This window comes from Anguilla anguilla, chromosome 3 (genome assembly GCF_013347855.1).
Source record: "Anguilla anguilla isolate fAngAng1 chromosome 3, fAngAng1.pri, whole genome shotgun sequence".
NCBI classification, from domain to species: Eukaryota; Metazoa; Chordata; class Actinopteri; order Anguilliformes; family Anguillidae; genus Anguilla; species Anguilla anguilla.
This window is the reverse complement of record NC_049203.1, coordinates 57,462,396-57,485,262: the sequence shown is the minus strand read 5'-3', so window position 1 is coordinate 57,485,262 and position 22,867 is coordinate 57,462,396. Positions and strand designations below refer to the sequence as shown.

General features: G+C 39.9%; 2 protein-coding genes across 3 annotated transcripts; one reads left to right on the top strand and one right to left on the bottom strand.

The window, feature by feature from the left end:
* Positions 1 to 564: 564 nt before the first annotated feature.
* On the bottom strand, positions 565 to 6,439 carry LOC118222411 (diamine acetyltransferase 2-like). Its single transcript, XM_035407993.1, has 6 exons — positions 6,078 to 6,439; positions 5,426 to 5,477; positions 4,775 to 4,858; positions 3,221 to 3,322; positions 2,719 to 2,759; positions 565 to 2,465 (listed from the first exon to the last, which is right to left on the bottom strand). Exons 1-6 carry the CDS (start codon positions 6,138 to 6,140, stop codon positions 2,286 to 2,288), a joined length of 522 nt encoding a protein of 173 aa, XP_035263884.1. The 5' UTR covers positions 6,141 to 6,439; the 3' UTR covers positions 565 to 2,285.
* A 5,023-nt stretch (positions 6,440 to 11,462) lies between these two features.
* Positions 11,463 to 22,460, top strand: si:dkey-19b23.8. Of its 2 annotated transcripts, none has more exons than XM_035411303.1 (3): positions 11,463 to 11,671; positions 19,393 to 20,090; positions 20,481 to 22,460. In XM_035411303.1, the coding sequence occupies exons 2-3, from the start codon at positions 19,502 to 19,504 to the stop codon at positions 20,564 to 20,566; spliced, it is 675 nt and encodes a 224-aa protein (XP_035267194.1). In that variant the 5' UTR covers positions 11,463 to 11,671; positions 19,393 to 19,501; the 3' UTR covers positions 20,567 to 22,460. The 2 variants fall into 2 exon arrangements, with proteins under 2 accessions (XP_035267194.1, XP_035267193.1); XM_035411302.1 differs by lacking the exon at positions 11,463 to 11,671 and adding an exon at positions 15,515 to 15,950.
* Positions 22,461 to 22,867: the final 407 nt, after the last annotated feature.

Genomic DNA, 22,867 nt, shown 5'->3' with positions numbered 1-22,867 from the left:
TTACTTAGCATGAAAAGTGACATACAATAGTACAATTTGCATTGGTTGAAACACATTTAGAAATAAACCACCAATATACCCATTTTGAGGTGAAGAATTGTAACAACCAGGATACTGACACCTTGCTAACTGTTCAGCAGTAAGAGTTCACACCCTGAAAGTATCAACCATTTAATGTCCACTGTGTTAGCTTCATGGCTTTTTAGTGCAAACGGCACACAGCCATGGTTCAAATGCCACTGTTGAAACAGGTTAGTTTAAACACTGAAATATTCTAATTTCCTAAATTGAGTGTGTATAGACTTGTGGTACATTACAAAATAATTTGTTATGAAAAGTATTTTTTGTTGCATCAGTAAGAGTAAAAAAATACTACAGTATCCATAGTCAACACACAACATTACACAAAAATCAACTGACAGTAGAGATTCCCGTTAGCCCTGTGATTCTCTTCCTCAGAAAGAAGTGGCTCATGCTGTTACAGGAACAACCTTGCAAAGCAATGACTAAAGATGTTGCTGGATTGGGAAGATGTGACAGTGAAAGCAGCACAAACAAATACTGTATGGATTGCCCTTCAGCTTTAATAGAATGTCTTAAACTGAAAAAATTTTGTCACAGCACTTACACAAAAGTAAAATAAAAAAGTATCAATTCATTGATAACATTATTGCACAGATAAGGCCTAACACAGGTTTCATATGACACAGAGAGAAAGAGAGAGAGAGAGAGAGAGATGGAGAGAGAGAGAGAGAGAGAGAGAGAGAGAGAGAGAGAACCCAAAATCTCTATTCCAAATACAAAAGTTTTGGTAAACATCCATTTATTGTAGCTAGCACATACATCATTTCACATCCTCCTAATGAACATGTACTGTAAATTTACTAACATTGTACTTTAACATGTTACTTGTTCTGGACCCAATAGTAACATAAAGATACCCTAATCATGAGCTACACATTTGTGAAGTGTTCAAATACAAAGGGCTTCTAAAGGGTCTAAAGTGCACAAACGATATTCCATGAAGATATAAATTTAAAAAATTTAGTTACACAGAAGCACGGTAATGCCTAGTGCACATTACACAACTTTTAAAATCCTAACAACGTAGAGCATGTCACACTTCACGACTGTCTGCCCTAAACATCACTGGTATTTTCATCCTAGAAACGGTCACACTACACGACTTACAAAGACTGGTAATTACAGGGGGTCACACACTACAGGATTCATGATGGTAATAAACTAGATCTCAGTGTGCTCTGTTTGCGTATCACACACTACACGAACCATGCCTAAAGACTTTAGATAAAATCAAACCAGTTTGATATTCTCGCAGGAGTCGCAGATGGGCTTACGACTGGATGGGGTGAGTCTCTGACCACGTCACATTACAAGACTGTTGGTCACGGGCTCGCGCACCGATGAAGCAAAGACTGGGGATTTTTGTTGAGATTCTCTTAAGACCTTGAAAATTAGTCTGCGACTACAAAATCCTGGCTAAAATAGTGTAATGTTCACTAGGCATAAACAGTCTTTCTGCATATACCAGGACAAGCTCACGAACTGGTCTCTCAAATGTACTTTATAGACCATTTTATCCAGAATTTGCCTGAGCACTTTCCCCTCACTCTCATGTTTCCCTGCTCATCAGAGGTCCTCCAATACTTTTGGGTGCCATGCTTCCCAAACTGAATTTTACCACCAGTTCCTTAAAATTCTCATCAGGTAATATAAGTGATGACTTCAGTTTTTATCACTTCATCTGTTTTGGAACATCCAAAGGTTTATCAGTATCAATATTTTGTGTGGTATCTGTGCATGAGCACACCTTTCATCTCATTTATTTCTGAAATTTAAAACTGTATTGTACATAGCTGTATTGTCAATAGATTAATATCTTATTGTAATAGCACTCATGCACTACACCCCCTAAATTCCCAAGGGTTTAGTCAGCCATCTGTGGCTTATATGTGACAAAACTTGGAAGTTTGAAAAATACCTGAAAGTTCACTTTTCCAGTTATACTCCTCTCTGAGTATTGTGCTTTGATATTTTTATATCATATTATTTTACATCAAAAATTATTAGAATCTTTGGTTAAGGTATTGGGTTTTCAAGCTTAGGGAGAATGCTATGACGATACATTTTTCTGAGGAGCGGGAAAGTGTTGCAGGTCTATTTACACAAAATGCAAGTTAAAACTGGCAAAACCCTGTTACTATATAACCCTGCTTGCACTGTCCTTCCATCTCTGCAACAAGTGATCAGTACAGAGGGTGTGCTCATTTTTTTGGGTTTCCCTCTGCTAGGCTCTCCAATGCGGCCCCCTCGCAGCGCATGCAGTGGTAACCTGAGTCCGAGGTGATGTCCCAGCAACCTTGGCTCAGGTAGAAGTCCATGGATGGCTTGTTCCAGTTCAGGACAGTGAAGCTAAGTTGGTTGCAGCCAGCTGCTAACCCCAACTGTGACAACAAACACAAAGTGAATGCATATCAATATCATTTTTAAAAACTCTTTATTTAACAATATGGTTCCATTAAGAGAAAGTTAGCCAATATGAATTATGACCTGGAGCATATATGAATTATGCTCCAGCTCTCAAAGCTCACACTTTGAGCCACTGGTTAATGTGCGGTCTTATATTTGTGAATCTACGCTTTTCTCTATGACCGGATTTCAAACTACAATGTAGCACTGCAGCAGTATGTCACTCACCTGGGCAACTTTGCTCATGAGCGCCTTCCCAATACCCTTTCCTTGAAGTAAAAAACAAACACAACCATGAGCTTCCCAATTCAGATGTTATTCCTTACTTCAACAACTTGTAGCATAAAACAAGATGTGATCAGATAAGAAGCCTATGCATCACAACGTAGATAAAGGAGAATGACTGGTACAGCCAACCACAAGTCTCAAGAACACTTGAAAAACATTAATGATTCCCAGTCCTCTCAATTACAATATTTACAATTTCACTTTAAACTGTTCAGGCTCACTCGATCAATTCTGTTCCACTTAATATGGTATGAGTTTACCACTACCACCTTGGACTAGGACTAAGAGTGTTGCACTATGTTTGAAGAAAGTGTTAGACTATTCTGTACCTGTGCACTTAAAGGTGGCAATTTACAACAGGACTGTTTTCTGTAACATTAGATTTCCACACTTACATAAAAACAAACACCCCTGCACCCACACACACACTCTTTTAACTGACCTCTGAATTCAGCCATTACATACAGGTCCTCCATATACACTGACCTCCCTTTTAATGTGCTGTAGGTATAAAAATAAAGGGCATATCCCACCTTTGCATGGCCTGCACAGAAACAAATGAAATAAGGCAGGTTTTAATATGCAGCTTACTCCAGACGCTCTCACAATGCAGACACGTGAATTGTTTCCAGTCTGTCAGACAAAATGTTAGGGGAGGTGGTATAGCGACCATTCGGGCAGATCACTTTATTTGCATAGAGGTTGATCTTGGGAAATTTTTGTCCTTTGATTATCTTGCCCTTGCCCTCAAGGCTGACCCAGAAGTGCTTATTATAACATTATGCAAGATATTAACATCCATGAAAATGACAACACAGACTCAAAGGGGACAGTGTTTCTGAGATTACTTGACAGACTAGACTTAACTCAACATTTAAATGAAAATGAGGCTACTCACCAAACATGGCAATATACTTGATCTGGTAATATCCGAAGAGTTAAACATTGATAATGTCATGGTGTCTGATATTACCACTTCTGACCTTTTCTGCATTTTCTTTGATGTTCTTTTAAATGTACCTAGGTGCCCGCAGGTGCATACACTCAAAAACACCACTGAGATGCAGCAGCAGAACATAAGCTCTCTAGGCTTCTAAACTCAGTTGACCCAGTTAGCCTGGGGAAACTCTGCAGGCGAAATAGTCGATGTCTTTAACAACAACTTTGCTACAGTGCTTTACAAAGTTGCACCACTCAAAACTAAAAAGAAAATATGTTGGAAAAACCAGAAATGAGGTGCATCCTAACATTCTGTTAATTACCTATAATGCTGTACGATCTGCAAGGAAGAAATATTTCTCTTGGATTATTGCTGAGAGTTGTGGAAACTCAAGAATTTTGTTCTCCACTGTTGGTCAACTACTAAACCCTGCCCCGTGCTCCTGATTTTCTCAGGCAAGCTTCTACTGCAAAATATAAGAGTTGCAAAACTTTTTCACAGGATTGTGACCATCAGAGCTAGTATCATCACAAACTCTACTGCCCTCTGCTGTCAACCTTGTAAGATGAAGACAACTATGAGTCATTTTCTAAGCATATCTGTTCCAGAACCTTGTAGCTGAAAGAAAATCCTCCATCGGCTGTAAATCCAACTACATCTCTTCAGAATATTTTTAACAGTACCTCCAGTTCTGTCATTAGAATTATAAATATAGTCAATGATCTAAGAACTTCACAGTCTTAGCAGTGATGCAAATAAAGTCTCTGTCCTGGTCATTTTAAATACCAGTGCAGCACTTGATACAATTGACCACAATATCATCATAGATTGTCTACAGAACTCTTCAGCCTCTCTGATTTAAATTGGTTTTGAAAGGTACTATATAAAAAAAGTTTATTATTATTATTATTATTATTATTATTATTATTATAAATTGAGAAAGAGAAAAATGAACACTTAAAATGTGTGGGCAAATTCATGGATTCCAGGACAACTGGACAAAGTGAACATGTGGGCAATCACGGCTTTTAACTGAATGAAGATAATTGTTCTTACCTTCTTTTGGTCTGTGCTGCTCTGGTACCTCAGCAATAATGCATTGGAAGAATGGGTTTCTGGAGAACCCATCCTGTTCAAGGTCTGGACCAAAAAAGAAATGGGCAGACATGGAACTGGGCGTAACTATATAATCACAATGCATAGATACTGGAACACAAAATTCATACATAATCCATAACCTGCTAATTTAACAAAAGGTCAATAACCACACTGACATTTTGACAGGACAGGGAATGGGACAGGACAGGGAACTGATAGCCTTTTGATAGCACGTCTTATTGCTGGCTGTAGCCAGCCTTTTCCGTGCTGCTGCGTTTTGTAAACTCTTTGAATGCAATGCCTTGCTGTGTATCACTGCGTTTTCTCTGTTCACCGAGCAGAATGCACAGATGAATAATCTGAATGGGGAAGATACAGGGTTCGACTTGTATTACCATTTCTGAATTTGATCTTTGGATTAGACGTGATAATACATATCCTTAATTCATACCTGCTTAAAATGTTGGTTTCTTTAACAGCTGCAACATCATAAGCAATTGAAATTAATACAAAATAATAGAGGTGAATATCATAAGCAAGAGATCATTTCAGGCCTTCGTAAAAAAAAAAAAAGAAAAAAAGAAAAAAAAAGCAAAGCATGCTTTCTACCTCTTTGAGTAATTTTCACTTGGTCCGGAATTTTTTCGTACGTTGCCAACTCCTGTGACAAAACGATACATTGTGTTGTTATTACAGTGCATGGTCCTTTTCCTGTAATGACTACGTATCAATGAACTGCTAACCATCTAACAAGGTAAAGTGCACAGCTAAACGTCATCGCTGAAAAAATAGCCGTACACTATTTGCATTTGCCAATCAATAAAACGCTTTTTATATAGCTAACGTTAGCCTACAATGTAATCTGTAGCCAGTTAATTCGCTTGGAAGTTATGCTGGAGTTTAATGGAAAGTAGCTAGCTAGTTAACGTTCAAATAGGTAAAATCTGAAACAACAGCTGGCTAGTTACAGGCCTACATGGACTCTTATGATTAGTGAGGATGTTGTCTCAGGCTACATGCTAAAAATAGTCGAATGGCTCCCACAACGTCGCTACAAAATAAACCTTCGCCTGGCAAGCCTTGTTCTGGTAAGATTAAGCAGTACCATCAATGTCACACTAAGCTAGCTGCTTATCTACCAAGCGTTATTCAACAATTCGGTGTCTTTAACGAGCGACATTATATTAATAGGGCTGTGATCATGGGTGTATTAGCTCGACACGTGCCAGGCTGTGCCATACAAGGTCAGGAGTCAGCTCACCATAATCATCCGAGATATGTCTTTGCAGTCTTCGGGCATGGCAGCGCGAATCGTGAAATCCATTTTATATGCCGTTTCGACTACACCAAATGAAAATTATAGGGTTCTATTTACAATGTAGTCCGTTACGTGAAATGAGCGCTAAACCTACGGCACAGTGAAACCCTTTTATTAACCTATTTAATTTGCGAAGATGCGACGCCAATAGAAACCTATGGGGATCCCTTCCGAATTGTTGCGCTCGCCAGATATAGGCTCAGTTGTGTGCGCTTGGTCACATGTGCAAACATGGAAGAGTTGCTTGAAGAAAGGGCTACGTCAAAGCCGAGGAAACTATTGAAAGAATTAATGACGTTTTGAATTGAGAGCACCCGCTGAACGGTAGATACAAAATCCAATTTTGCCACCTCACAGAATTACGCCAGTTGCGACGTCAGATGCATAATCTGATAATTATTATTTGGTTATCCACTGTATCCACCATTTCTTTTTCAATACTTCTCAATTGAGTTTGTTTTATGTTATAATTATGTGCTGCACAGGCACACAATATCATCAAACTCGGACACAACTACTCCTGCCCTGCTTTAGAAGTGAATGTGAAATCAGACACAATGTTTTCTTATGACTGGTTTCAGAGTATTTCACAGCAAGCAATTAGATTCAAGTGTCATCAGTGTGAATGGATATTAAATACATATTTGGCTTCAAATAATTCAGGTTTCAGTCTTTGGTCTCTTAACTCTGCCCTCTCCCCCTATGACCATAACTTATCATTCCTACGCTGATTATGCACAACTGTTTCTCTCTGTCCCCCCTCTATACATTGGTCTCGGCACACATCTCAGCTTGCCTGCAGGTTATCTCAAGCTGAATGACAAATAACTCACTCATTGGCACTGGACTGCAAACTGTCCCTCTCTGAGAACACCATGGCAGTTGTTGGCCAGGCAGATTCTTCCTGTACAACATCTGGATCATCTGCCCCTTCTTGAGAGGCAATGGATGGCAGGCTGCAGGAAGGCAGGGCTTGTTGTGAAACCCAACCCTTAGACATCCTACCCCCTAATCCAATGCAGAGTTTGAGAAGGTGGAAGTGTTTTTAACCAGTTGCACATGTTGATGGGTGGGGTTAGCTGTCAAATCCCACCCATTGACATCCAACCCTGCCTCTCCCACATCCTGCAGTCAGATGTACTTGGCTTGCTGGCCTCCCTGCCTCCGTCATCAGATCTCTGCAACTTATCCAGAATGATGCTGCTCATCTGATCTACAATGTCCTCAGACTCAGCTGTGTTACCCCCCTTCTCATCTTTTTCCACTGGCAACCTACATCGGCTTGCATCAAATTCAAACCCTTGGTACTAGCCTTTGGGGCTCCTGTGTTATATCGTTAAAAGTTCATCAGACCCTACACACCCACCAGACCTCTCTGTTCTGCTACCTCTGGGTGACACCCCCCCCCCCCCCCCCAATTCAAATGTCCTGCTCTTCCAGGTCATGTCTCCAGTCTATTATATCCCCCTGGTGGTGGACTGAGCTACCCACTGCAGTCAGAACAGCAGAAACCCTGCCCATTTTTGCATACTGAAGAGCAGTGGTTCTCAACTCGGGCCAGAAAGGGCCGGTGTGGGTGCAGGCTTTTGTTCCAATCAAGCAGTTACACACCCGATTCTACTAATCAACCTTTGGAGTCTTTACTAAGGACCTGGATTAGTAGAATCAGGTGTGTAACTGCTTGGTTGGAACAAAAGCCTGCACCCACACTTACACTGTAATGTAATACTAATATAATAACTCACGTGGGGCAAATCACTTCAAAAACAGGGTATATGGAACACTTCTACTGTAGAATTTTGAACATATAGTACCCACAGTAAGTATTACCATCGAAGATCAGTGTACACTGATTTGTATTTGTACTTCGTTGGTACAGTGAACAGACGTAACTGTCCTATAACCATTGGATGAACCAATGCTCCTGTGTACAGTGTAGGCTATTTCCTATCCTCTCGTTTGCACTGCCGGAGCCCAAATTCTATTCATAATTTATGAATCACACGTTTCAACATCTTCTGGACTTTTTTGTAAGAGGCTGCAATGACGCACATAGAATCATGCACTATTTGTACTGTTGCCAGAAATAACTCGTAAAGCATTCGCCCGAATGGGACCTTAGTCATGTTGAATCTCCAAGTAAGTAATGATACAGACAATAAGGACATCTGAGAAAGAGAATACAATTTTATAGGAAAAATAAAGTTACCTCTGTGCTTGCGTAAAATAAAAAATAAAAAAGTTTTTTTGGCCTTCGAAATGCGTATCCTCGCGTATTGATCTGACATATGTAGCATCATTAGTCTTCATTCGTGATGTATTATTCTAGTAAACATGAATTTAAAAACGGTGAGCTAGCCTACACGATTTAAAAAAATAAAAATAAAAAACTTATATGCGTTCCTGTCAAATTGCTTAACCAAGCCCAACTTTCGTTAGAAAGGTAATTAATTCAGGGAAGGGCGCGGCGAATATTCTGTGCTTAAACGTGCGCGAGGTCAGGGATTAGAATGTCCAAAAGGTCTAATTTCAGAGAAATGGAATAAATAAATACTGTGAATTCCCTCAGCATACCCAGTGAAACCAGCCACTTGCAGAACATTTAATCTGTAACCTAATAAAAAATGTTTAGATTTAAGCTCTTTATTTTCTGGCCATTACAGGGTCCATGTTACACCTTCTGTAAAATATATAATATGCATACTTATAACATTTACGAAACCACAATGCAACAAAGAATAGTGTTTTAAAGTAGAATCGGTTATGTTGGCCTATAAATAGAAAGGGTCGGTACGTTTGGCTAAAAATAGCTCCAACGAGTCTGTTCAGAAAACTGGACATAGCGACTCACGGTGGGTGGGGAGGAAATGTGGGGGTGGGGGCTACTGTCGTCGAGGCCGACTCCAGCACAACGAGCTATGCCCACAAAAATGGCGACCGTAGTCTAAAAATAGGCCATTTTCGGTCAGGGAGGAGAACTCCGAATTCCGAGTAACGACTCCTTCATTTATTAACCCATATAGGCAGCCTTTTCAATCTGCACCTCTGGTTCAGTGCACTGACTTATGCGCACGATCCTTAGGAAAAAACTTTATTGTTTTACAAATATACAACCATTGTACAGAAGTCCACTAGGTTGGAAAGTTACATCTATAGTCGCAGCAGGCATGTGAAACGGATTGTGGGTGCTAAAATGTACTTTCATTTGTATACAAGTTGTCATAAAATTCGCCTTCAAGTCATTAATTCGAGTCATTAATTTGAAAAGACTATAGGCCTATATATGGGGGAAACATAATATCACCGTTAAAAAACGGATTATGGGTGCTAAAATGTACGTTCATTTGTATACAAGTTGTCATAGAATCGCCTTCAAGTCATTAATTCGAGTCATTAATTTGAAAAGACTATAGGCCTATATCTGGGGGAAACATAATATCACCGTTTAGTTTCTGCTAAACCTAAACACTAATTGATGTTTGTTCAAGGCTACTCTAGGAGCAAACCACAAGTTTAAGATCAGCTAGTTACTGAATAAAAGTCTTTATTCAGAAGCTCAGAACAGCTGCAAGTATGCTATATGCGACGTGTCCTTTCTGGCACTGTGAAGAGGCCATGACATCATCATTTCACAGACAGATCTCCATCACATGTAGTGATTGGTGCAGGAAACCACCCCCTTTTCCTGTTTGGTCTATGATGTCAGTGGACCCTGAATAAATGAAGTCTTAGTATTTTTACTGCTGCTAAGGTGGTTGACTTCGTACATTTATTTCCATCGTTAAGGTGTGAATTCAGTGGCTATTGACGTAAATGCCAGCTAGGCTCTAAAGACAACAGATCCATACACCTAGTTAAAATTATACGTTTTATAAGTTCCCAAATAAAAAACATCAATTTTGAATATTATTTCAGTGGCAAGTTTATATGCTTAGGTGGGATGACGCACATAAGCTTACACTATCCATTGGCAGAACCGAAAACTGAAGCAATTCAGGTTGATGACCTGTACAACCAGAACATTCACACATTGCCACTCTTTTAATGTGTTGTATGCATGTCAGAATCTAAAAAAATGCTTCCAAAAATTAAAAGGCGGGCAAGTTACTCCCAAAAACAAAAATCAAAATGAGGCTATACAATGGACAATTTAAAGTACACTAGCTTGCTCAAACTTACCGAATCCTTTTTCATTCATCTTACTGTAATATAAATTTCATAGTACATCATAACATAGAAGGATACCGTCATATGATTTTTAGAACTACACACCAGCCACGAATGAAGTGGCAGCTCATGAGTAAAGAAGGGTTGGGGTGGGTTGTACTACATCCAAAACATCAGACTGGATCAATGCAAATATCCAATGTATTCTTGCAGTCTCAGTTCATTATTTTGTGAAATAATATGGGCTAAATTATTCTAACTGTGAAATGCCCACACAAGAGGTATATCCTTTATTTATGATCTGGCCTGTGATTATGATTATAGTGAAATTGATGTTAGCACAGAGAAGTCTTAACTTTGGCCATTTGTATATGTATATGAAAGCATGTACTCAATCGTATAATTCTGTTTATTTCAAATTTCAATCTACTGCATACATGATAGGATGGCAGAGTGGTGCAGTGAGTAGCACAGTCGTCTCACAGCAAGATGGTCCTGGGTTTGAATCGATAGACTGGCGGCCTGTCCAGGGTGTATTCCTGCCTCTCGCACAATGCATGCTCCAGCATCCATCCAGGATAAGCAGGTATAGATAATGGATGAATGGATGGGTACATGATGCTTAATACACTGCAGTTTGGAACATCATATCTGAATATAAGGTTGTTGCTTGAATGAGAGAAATAGGAAGTGGAATCTGCAGTAACTTTGTAACACCAACACCATCAGACACACGTCACAGTAATGTCTACAACCTAACAATCACATAGATTTTAACATTAGGGAAGAGCGGGGAAATAACTAGGCTAACGGTTTTCGTATTTGGCTCAATTCTGAAAATATTACTATAAATATATTAATCGTTTTTAATGAAAAAATACAGAAAGTACCGAGAGTGAAATGTGACATTTAACCCTGGGGAGGTTGGGGTAAAAACTAACGCGGCGCGGAGTACAACAGTCATAATAGCTTTAAAAGTTAACACAAAGTAAGGAAATTCAATACAATTCCATGTTGTATGATACAAACAGTCTTTAATTTATTTTTAAATTTCATTTATATCTTTTATCTTGGCTATCACAAGACTACATTTATTCTCCGGTTCCCATCTTCTGTCTGTTCAATCCAAACAGCTGCATCAGTCGATGTCACATGTCATCACAATGCCTAAAGTTAAAGTTGAGTTAAAGAAATTTACGAAGATCAAGTCTGAGCTGAACAAATCCAGTCAATTGGTTAATTAATAATATCTACTGACAACAGGCTAACAACCCCGTTCGGTTTGACCCCGCAGGGGTGGGGGGAGGGTGCAGTTTTGCCTGGCCAGCAACCCCAGGATGCTAGCATGCTATATCAAAACAATGCGATCTGTAAGTAAACGTCTATTTACGATTACATGCATTTTGATTCCTTGACATACACACACATGGAAAAAATACTTCCGGTAAAAAATAAAAATATAAAAAATCGCTTGCATGTTGCCAAAACAGACTTTTGGCAATATCTCCAGAAATATCCCGCCGTGCGTTAGAGACAAAGAAATGGAAATTACGCGTCTTTAACGTGAAATACGTCGTTCAAGCTCGATGCATTAACATACAAAGTCCGTGTTACATTTTACATTTTGTCCGGCTCTCCCTTATCTGTAAAAACCACCTATTTAAAAACGGCACTATCACGAACTCCAAGATTCTGGCGCTGCGCCATGACGTATGCTTGGCAGACACCGCACGCTGAAATAATTTGACCATGCTAAATAAAAACCGCACCACCGTTTCATCTGCTCTGGAGACTGCACAGAAGTTAGGTCATCGTGGTGCTGACGTAACAAGCTTCAACTATTTCCTCTCCATTATTTAAGGCTTGTCAGATATTCAGGTTCAGCAGCTTTCTTTTCACCATATTTGGAAAAAAAACGACAGCACGTCAGAGTGCCATCTCAGGATGAGAAAATGAACCTCAGTAATATAGTTCACAGACTCTGCCCCGATCCAGACACAGACAGTGAACGCCATGTGACTCACCGAGGCCAGTGGACTCTGGAGTTGAGGTTGTTGAAACACTGAACGAACCATGAAAATATCTAAGGGGAAAACTAATTTAGAAGCTGGAAACATATTTTTGCATTGCAAGTGTAAAACCAATTTAAAGATCTATAGGCCTACTAACTCTTTTACAAATGTGATAGCCGTAAAATCAAAATGTATTTTCATGTAAAACATTTCATTTCTAAACATGAGAGCTGGTAATCTGACGCGATGTGCCCGTTCTGATTGGCAGTTCAAATTTTCTTCTGATTGGTAGTGCGCTAAACGGACGCGCCATTGACAGGTTACTAAGCTAAATGATCTCTAAAAGACAAATACCAAATCCTCCTGCTGTGGGTTAGGAACTTAAACGTTTTCACGGTTTAAAAAAGCCCTCATTTTAACTCTCAACAAAAAAGCCCCCATCTTAACTCTAAACTTAATATAATGAGAATGTTTTGTTTTTTTATTTATATCTTCTGTATGTTTATATATTAAAATGATTACTTTGATTGTGCAGATTCCTTATGTTTTGTATTGCTTTGTATCCACATCTTTAATCATAAACAATAGGTTTAAACCGCTGCCAATGTCACTATGATTGGTTCTAAAAATTTAACATTTCAAGCTTACCACAGCATTATATAATAGCCATATGCCAGTGAACATGACTCTTGCAAAGGAACTTGTTGTGTTCTTGAACCAAGCACTTGCTCCCTTTAAATGCAACTGAACATGTACAAACTCTGTAAAAAAACGTAAGGATACAGATGGCCCCAGATGGCCCCAAAATAACAGTGCACCATCCATGACTATTTTAGAACTTGCTTTGATATGTCAGCCTCTAACCGTAAACCGTTAAATGAGCATTTATTTGACTGGAGTAAAAAAGAAACCCTTCTCATTGTTTTCCTTCATAAACAATCCATAGGCTGACTGCAGGGTCGGCACGTAGGACAAGCACACAGAATTCTAACAGCATAAACACATCCTGAAGAAGTTTTTTTTTAAATGGGCGTTTACAGTAAGAACTCTGATGTTCAAAGCTGGCTATTTGGCTGACAGCCAGGAGGCATCTGCAGCTGAAAGTCTGTTGCACATAATGAGCTACTGATTTGGAAAAGTAGAAAGCTATTGGCAACATGTAATAAATGGCTGCGAAATGATGTACTTTGTGTTGATCAAGGCAGGGATTGATTGTAGTTTGTTCTGGAGAAACAAGTTCCTCATTATTCTTTCCAATCAAGGAATGGCAAGTCTTGTTCACATTTCAATTAGCATAAGAATTGTGGTTTCAATCAGCAGAGTTGCCTTTGTTGTTATTAAAATTTAATTTAACACAAACTGGATTGATTGTTTTTACAGCTGCATGTGCCCCTGACCAAACTACCACTCACTTTTAAAATTAAATTCTGAAAATAGCTACAGATAATAGTTAGTCAGAACTTTAAAAGGGTGTCTTAAATTTATTTGAGGGATTATAAATCTATGTCAAATCACTGGTGTTTCTTTCTGTTGTAATTTACAGTCCTATAGTCTTTCAAAGAAATTTAAGACATCCTTTTAAAGTTCTGACTATTATCTGTAGCTATTTTCAGAATTAGACTGTATTATAGTCAGTTGTTTGTATTGGCACTGGTACTTTGTAAGCTACACACCTGGTCTACAGTCCAGAAACAATGGGCTGCTCATCATGTGGTCTCATAATCTTAAATTTGTACTATGATTTATTCATTCATTTCTTTAGTTAGTCAATACATTGGGGCTGGTTTGTATTTACTCTAGAAACAACGTTTAGTTCATGACCTAGGTCACTGTACAGCAGTCTCCTATTCCCACATGCTCCTTATACAGCAGTAGTTTTAGTTTATGCCTTTGTGTGTAGCACTGAATTGTAATTATACCATTATAATTATGATCTTCACCTTAATATCACAGTTTGACTATGATGATGCTGCTTGTGTATATGCTCATTTAATATGTCACTTTCCCTATCACAGACCTTAAAATGGACTCTAATGTGTTTATTCTGTATTTAACAGGATGTCTCCTTAAGATAACGTCTCTTTTTCACAAGTGACCTAACCAAGATTGCAGCAGTACATACAAAAAGTTTCAATTAAAAAACAAGCAATGCAGTGGCATAGCAATACATATATATTCAGTGATCATTACGACAGATAAATATGTTTTCATTTTTGGGTTTTCTTCTGAGTTTAAAGTCTAAGAAAACAAATCAGATGAATGGAGTACTATAATTTTAAACAAAACATGAAAAAAACTGCATAACCATCCCCTCCCTCTGGCCTAGTGCCAAAGATATGGCAAACTTCATGCTATTACAAAAATACAAAAAGATTTTAATTGATTTGTGTTGAAGACTTGCAGAGACCACAACTCAATGAGGTGCCACAATGTACTTTCAGGAGAGGGTGCTTGGTAGTTATGTTGCATCATTGTTTATGAACAATTGCACTATTATGCCTCTGGATAATTTGTTGGTTAAGGGTGCAACAACAAGACCCTAGCAGTTCCTGAATGGAATCCAGATTACACTGAACACACTGTTCTCCCAGTTGAACACACACATTTTGAATGCCTTTTTCACAAGCATTTCTGAAGTTCAAGTTTAGAAATTATATTCGATGTTTTCTCAAAATGAGTATGCTCAATTAGTGCCAGATGCTGTTATGCAATCTCAACACCGCCTCTTTAAGTAAAATTGATTTCAGGTCATTCTCATGGAACAGTAATGCTTTTTCATGTCGCAGCTATAAACTTAAAAAAAAATCAGGTAATTAACTGTGTTAAAAACAACTATCACCGGTTTAGTCTTTGCAGAAACAGTAAGACGAAAAATTAAAAAAATAAAATAAATAAAAATTCACTAACTTATGTCTTCAGTAAAATTCCACCCTGTTCACGATTTAAGAAGCTCTAGCTACACACCGCTCCCTATATTTCCCGACAATGGGTATACATTGATAAACAATACATAGAGGTGTTAAGTTTCCGTGTTTTTGTTTTCAGACATTTTCACTTGATGTTATCTCGACTTGCTGTAAACTAAATTTACATGGCAACTTTCAGTCATTCACCTCCCTCTGCCTTGAAATAGCCTATCATCGCCTTGCAGCTTCTCTTGCAGGAAAAACTAAAAGCGCCTTCTGTTCCCAGAACGCACGCACGCGCTTACAGAAAGAAGCTCGTTCTCCTGCATGTCTTGGGGGCGCGCCCAAAGTGCACAAAAGCGGCGTGGTCTCAAGCTATTCAAAGATTAGGAGACAGGTTTCATCCAAGTACTGAGCAACGCGCAAGTTTAGGAAAGGAGGAAACATTCTGGCTACTTGCGACGTGGCGCCGTAAACTGTATTGTTTCTTTTAAAAAGCCGCTAACATCTGGCACATAACATGAGATGAATTCGTAAAAATTACTCGAATTTGTACAGTGTCACACGAACTCGGCGACTTGAGGTTGAACGTCGTGGTTTTAAGAGAAAGGGGATTCTGTTGCACTTTCAAACTGCGAGTGAACTGTGTAGACAACTCAACCTGTTCAACCACTGAAGGCATTCATTCGGACGCTTGCTGAAACGCACCGTTTGCATGAAACGACGTGAAGGTAAAACAAAGCACTTTTGGTAATTATTTGTCTGTTTGGGAGACTTTTACAACATAACTGTTCCAACGGTGTTCTAATTTGAAGAATATGTACGTCTAAAGCTCGGCGTCAGTATTGGGCAGTATAGGTTATCTTGCATTAAAACATTTTATCTGGTTGGATTGTCCCCGAATCTCGACTTGTGTACTATGTAGACTATACCGAGTTGTAAGTCTACTTCCAAAACAATTTAGCTGAATTTGACATCAATACACCACGTTAACTACCAGGGAAATGTGTGGCTGTGGACTGTGGATGTACGAAACGACCTTGCCAAACGAAGTATCGATAGCTGGATAGCTGGACTGCTAACATGCAAACTGTTTTAAAGCTTAGTATTTAAAAAACGATTTCCAGAAAAAATGGTTTTTACGCAGTGGATGCGCAATACCTGTAAAAAAACAACTTGAAATTCTACACTCCCAACGAAGCACATTTCTTTAATGTATTATTCTGTCGGATACGCGGTCCTGGCCTGGGATCGGCAGCTCATGCTTGCCAAGGGGAAACCGTTGCCTAAAATAGAGCTGGATGCCATTTAATTTCACTCTTCGGTGCCAAAGGAGGATACCACAGTTCTGTGTATCCACATCCTAATGATCATCAATGATGGAAGATGCCTTTATAACTAAGAACCATGTGTATTTCTGACGTGTGAGCGGAATGGTGGATTTGTTCTTTGCATGTGCGCAAGCAAACGCAAATAGGATTGTTTCAAGATTGCTGGTTGTCCTGTGGCCATCTAAATTGCTTGCCAAAATTTGTAGTTCCCAAATACTCTGGAACAGCAGCACTTAATTTAGAATACTTTTCAAAATGGCAACTTGATTATGCAAAGCTGGTAATCCCTTTCCATTCAGTAAATTTTGAGTGAAGGTAGTGCAGTAATTTTTCCTAAGTTAACATTTATTTCAAACAGGTTTTTATAGGCCTACCTGTAATTAATATACAGAGTATGCAATAACGAAGCAGTGTTGCTTTATGTTTACTTGGAATTGCTGCTGTAATTCGTGGGGATAATGGTGGTGTCTTCAGAATTTTTGTGTGTGCTGTAACTGTGGTGCACAACACATAGGTCCTACTTCCAGAGGCTGATGATAGCCTTGTGCATATGGGAAGGTAATCTAGCTCTTTACTCCAGTCAGTCGGTCACAGTCATTAAAGCATTGTTTGTATCTGCTTGCCATTTTATTCTATTGGCCTTCTATTGAGTCACTAATGGACAATTGGTTTGTCATGTTGTATAGTTTGTGGGGCTTCCCAACAGTGCATAGCACACATTTTAATTTCATTAAGGAAATGTTTGGATTCTTTGAATTATATTTCAAGATTGCGTTAGTTATCTGGTATTGGCTATCTAAATATATTCTCTAAACATTAACTGACCTAAAACTATGCTAGCTGCTTGGACGGCTAGTCCTGGGTACATAACAGTGCTCCTGGGTGCACAGATTCAGTGGTCCTTTTCTGCTTCTGAAAGGAATACTTATATATGCCAAAAGTATTGTGAGTTTGAGAACCATTTGTTTCCTCTGGTTTTTGATAGTTTGTGACAAAACGTGTGGCCTATGTCCGTACTGCAACAATGGTTCTCTCTTGCTCTCTGATGGTATCTGTGGTTGAAAAATAGTCGCTGATTTGGAATAGGAGGGATGGATGTTTATATAGTGAGATAAAATCTATCCATTTAAGATGGGCTTTCACTATATGTTTCTTGGTATGTCTGTGTGTATGCTGTGCATGCTATTGTCTTGAGGGAAAGAACAGTTGGGGGTGGGGGGGGTGGGGGGGGGGCTGTTTCCTGAGAGGTGATGTCATGTAACAATGGGGACCATCGCAGAAACAGTCGGTGGTACTGAGCCAAAGCAAGATCTGAGGCAGGGTGAATAATGAAATAATGGACCTAGAAAAAGAAAGGGGAAAACCTGTCCTGAACAATGGGTTTTTTCCCAAAAATCACACCATGTACCAGAAATGTTTTCAGGAAAGCATGACAAAGGAAGATTAACATTGAATACAGCTGTTATTCACGGAAGTGGCATAGGACAGCACCCTTATAAGCTCAAAGCTTTTTTTAATTCAGTTTCATTGCTTTTATTTTTTTCTTGACATTAATTTTCGAGACTCTCTTCTGGTTACTGTGTTGAAATCACAATTGTGTAGAGTGTTTAATGCCTCGGAAGGCTGCTTAGGAGTTGTACAGGGGTGCTAAACTCTAGTCAGTGAAGCCCACCAATCAACAGGCATTTCATGGCACTCCACTCCAGATTGTTACTGACAAATACACAGGACAAATATTCTGTACAGACTATCGCAGTGATTACATAGTTTCAGTCATTGTGGTTGGATTTTTATTAAAAATGCCCAATGGTGCCTTCCTGCTGTAGGACTACCTCACTCTTCCTTTGGCACATACATTCCCCATGAGTTACCAGCTATGGCAGGGAAAGTAATCTTAGGCAATAGAAGGTACAGACTGCCTAGTTAATATTTTATGACTCTGTGCTATATTTATGGATGGCAGAAAACCAATATTCCCCACAAACACGTCATGGCGGTAACAGATCCTCAGGTGACGAACGTCACTCACGCTGTCTTTTTCCATTAGGAACTGCCTGCTTATGTGCCACCTTCAGTAATCCTGTTTAGCACACAATGCCTCGAGTCTCGGTAGTTCTGTAGTTAATGTGCATGCTAGACAAAATCATGGAATTCACAAGACCTTTGTGGCTTGGAATAGCAGTACTCATTTTGAATAGTTATTCAATGGGTAATTGCATCCATTCCAATGAAGCTGGTTTTGCCATTTCACTTCTCGTTCAATAAAGAATGACATGGCTCACTGGTTGAATTTTCTGAGTCAGCCGTCACTCATAGTCCATCAAATTCCTCACTCAGTCTGCAGGGGCCTTGACAGGTCAGTGCGCTAGTTCCTTTGCCCTTTGGAGCAGCAGAAACACTGAAACGTATGCCTTAAACTTCCCGCTATGGCCACAGCTCCATAATGAACAATCATCAAAATAAACCGTAAACTCACATCTGAGTAGGCTCCAGTCCAGCAGAAAGGTGGGGGGGAATGCTGTACAAGAGCCGTTTCAAATCCAGTGCTGGGGTGTTCTAGCCTGCTATTTTCATATTGAGTGGTATGGTAATGGAATTAATATTTGTAAAATTTTGCTCAAACTAACTAATGTATGATCTACGTTGTTGAGATACGCTGGCAATCAAGAGAATACTCATGTTTACTCTCTTGTGTGCATCACTGTGCCTGCATATTGTGGTCCTTTTTGTACACAATAAGTATATTTTACACCTCTGTTTTCTGTAGGACTTGGTCTAACAGAATTTTAGCTTTTAGGGTAGTTTGCTGGGCTAATGGAATCCCTGTTGCTTCTTATCACAGGTCTGGCAAGTGAATGCAACTGTGTGGGAGGCTGGATACGAGTGAAAAGCAGGGAGACCAAGCAACTGTACAGGATAGGAATCCCGTACTGTACTGACCTGAGCCGACCATGTCTCCGGGCACATTTCACCTGATGCAGACGCTGAAGAACTCTCCTGCCGTGATTCGGCGCCACTTCCGCCGCGACCGCACCGAAAGCCTGTCCCACGGCGACCCACTCTTCAAGGTGCACTACTTGGGCACGGCAAAAATCTTTTCCCTGGACCGGGACCAGGCCCAAGACGCCATCAGCCGTCTGCTGGACGGTGCTCCGGGCAAGCTGAGGAAGGAGCACGCCCTGGTGGTGCGTCCGCGCTACGTGGAGGTGAAGGAGATCAGCACGGGCCGGCAGCTGACCAAGACGTACCTGCAGGACATCGCGTACTGCGCCGCAGACTCCGCCCGCCCCAACGTCTTCCTCTACATCTGCAAGCAGCACGGGCAGCAGCTGCAGTGCCGGGTGTTCTGGTGCAGCCGGGCTGAGCGGGCCAAAGACATGACCACCTGCCTTGCCCACTCCTTCCAGAGGGCGCTCAATGACTGGCACGACGGGCCCTCATCCGCTCAAGGAGAGAGATCGCGGGCCAGGGGGGAAGAGGTCCCAGGCGCCAACAACCCCCCGTTGAGAAGCTCCACGCTGCCGGCCAGTCTTGGGAAAGGTAAGGGTGTTTGGAGAGTGGCTTTTCAACGTGATGGACATTGGCCATGGGAGTACTCTGGGCCTTTTGGAGGGGGGCTGTCATTCTCTAGCCTATTTTGAGCATAAGTCACAATTGGTGTGACTGCTTGTGTCACCACAAGCATTTTAGAATGGGCCTTCACAATTTTTGTATCAGATGTTATGACACTGTGGCAGACACTGGGTTTCTGTCTGCTGCACATAACACGTTAATATCCCATTGTTTTGTGGCTGTCAACTGAAAGTGTGTCCATTTGCTAGAATGAGTGAATTTTATGTAAAAATATTAGTAACCCTTTTCTGCCTCACACACTTGTGTAGTCTGAGAGAACCTATCCCACTGAACCCATGTCCACTGTTTTCGTGACAGTTCGCTGGCGGACGAGGAGCTCGGTGTCCCACAGTCCCCTCCGAGGAATCACGAGGAGGGGCTCTGCCTCCGATGGTGGGCTCTAGCACTGAGCTGGGCATCGGCTGACCTGCCCCCCACCCCACCCCCAGGATATCTGTCCCATGGCAAAGATTTTGGGGAGGGAAGGGGACCACAGCTGAATTACACAGGACTTTCTGTACTTTTGATCTCATTCAAAGCAGCAAATGTGACTCGTATTTCTTAATATTGGGGCAAGGCACTGCCACTGAGCAGGGGTCCGATCAAGACAGGACTGTCAAACCTTAGACTTTTCAGCAATCTGTACTGCACTACTGAGTGCGTTTGAAAGACAACATGGATTGAAGGTCAAACAGGGATATAACTTGGCAAACCCTCATTTATGAAAAGCCAACACCCAAGGTTCTTAATAGACCCAGACAGCCAGATTGTCGTATTCCACAGAATTTTTATTTAGTTTTTTAAAGTATTGTTTGTTTTTATAAGCTTTCAGCTCTGCCTTGGAATGCACAGGGATGTTTGTGGAGGATGACAGAGGGCAGTAACAGATAAGTGCGTCAGAAGAGTTATGGTTTAGGGCTGTTTTAGAGGAGGGGGAAGGAGAAGTGAGCACTGTCGATCACTAATCCGTACACAATATAACTGTATTGAGTTGGTTATTGGCATATGCTGCAATTCATATTTTAGGTCCCTATTTAAAAGTGGTTAGAAGAAATACAGGCTAAGCATCATTTTGAAAAGCACTATATCATGCCACACTGCACTGGTTGTTAAATAATCAGATTTAGACATTGCTACAAGTTTATTTCAGTTTTCTTTTTTTAAGATGTGTTTTTGTACATAAAGTTAATTTGTTTCACATGTTCATTGCTTTTTTGTTATTTATTTAAACGATGTAGCCTAAGTGTATCGGTATATACCAGGTAAAGCCTGAATTAAAACCTAGTACCCATGTCTACTGTGCTGGCACCATCTCAGTGCAGCTGCATCACCTTGCAGTGTTTTTTTTTTTTTTTTTTTTCATTGGGAAGTTAGTCTTTCAGGCTGGACTTGGATGTGCAGGATGTGAGTGCAGCATGACGTAAAGCTGTGTGGAATGTGCTGTGCACCTGCAGTCCACTGAGAGTGGCTGACACGCCTGCTCGCTTCCCCTGCACAACCGCGTACCTTCCTGATGTATGGAATATTCATTTTCTAAAAACCATCCACTCGTGCCACTTCAGGCCAATTCCTGGCAATGATTAAACATTGCAGGCAGCTACTGGGACTGCACAAATCAGTCCAGTCTTCATGATCTGTTTGGGTAATAGTTTAAGCAATAAGTTGGAATTATTATTTTCAAGGTGGTTGAACAGTATTTAAAATGTGTGGAGGTGAAACCAGGCAAGTAGACGGGTTCAAAGCAGCTTTTCTTTGTGACAGGACCAAACTTGTGTGCAAACCAAGCTGTTACCTTGGGGAGGATACCTTTTGATAACAGCTTGTATTAATTACACTGTGCACATCTTTATGGTGTCTTATGAAGAGGTCACTCAATATGCTCATTTTATTTTTCTGAATGGCAAATATTGTGAATAAACTAATTCTTTTTTTAAAAGACATTTTAATTTATTATTTTAATTAAATTGTATCCCATACTACAAATGGCACGACTCTTATTCTGGAGTGTAGTTGCCTGCATCGAGGTTTTTAATGTTTAGAAATGTTGATGTTCTCATGTTTTATATGTGTTGAATACATGTTTAAATATGCTTTTTATGAAACAGTAAACGTTTATACAATAATCAAGGCTATTGCACGATTCATTCCATGGGAAATGGACCAGGCTGTTGGGCCTGTTCCTCACCATCCCTTTATTTTCAATATGTATATTCCTTAACTATCTGTAAAGACTGAAGCAAGAGCTCCAGATCCCAAGTAGTTACTGAGAAATAAATGATCAATGATCACCCAAAATGGCCACCTTTTACTGAGGTGTCATTTTCACATGTCACTGAAATTTCTGGGTTAAAATAGGGATAATAATCTCATTCTTTTTGTAAAATTAAAAGGGAAACCAAAAGTTATTCATACCTTAAAAACAAGTAATCCATGCAAAATAATGGTTATAAATGTATTCAATGCATACTTGTGATACAGCTTCAGCAGAAGAAAATTGGGCATTTTTTTTCAGCCTTTTATCATTTCATGGAGATGCAGTTAATTTGCTACATTCATATTTGGGATGAAACAATAAGCATTTTGTGTTCTTTGCATTCTGTATAATTACTGTAAATTAACTCAGATTTTTATTTCAAATGCATATATACAAGCGGATAAGTGTTAACCCCCAAAATGGCACATTTTAATATACAAAGACTGCCTAA

Excerpts from the sequence above, each read along its gene's own strand:
- LOC118222411 (XM_035407993.1), bottom strand. The coding sequence starts at position 6,140 with ATGGATTTCACGATTCGCGCTGCCATGCCCGAAGACTGCAAAGACATA. Across the intron at positions 5,478-6,077 it reads ACATATCTCGGATGATTATG|GAGTTGGCAACGTACGAAAA; the intron begins GTGAGCTGACTC and ends GTTTTGTCACAG. Across the intron at positions 2,466-2,718 it reads TCATGAGCAAAGTTGCCCAG|TTGGGGTTAGCAGCTGGCTG; the intron begins GTGAGTGACATA and ends TTGTTGTCACAG.
- si:dkey-19b23.8 (XM_035411303.1), top strand. The coding sequence starts at position 19,502 with ATGTCTCCGGGCACATTTCACCTGATGCAGACGCTGAAGAACTCTCCT. Across the intron at positions 20,091-20,480 it reads GCCGGCCAGTCTTGGGAAAG|TTCGCTGGCGGACGAGGAGC; the intron begins GTAAGGGTGTTT and ends TTTTCGTGACAG.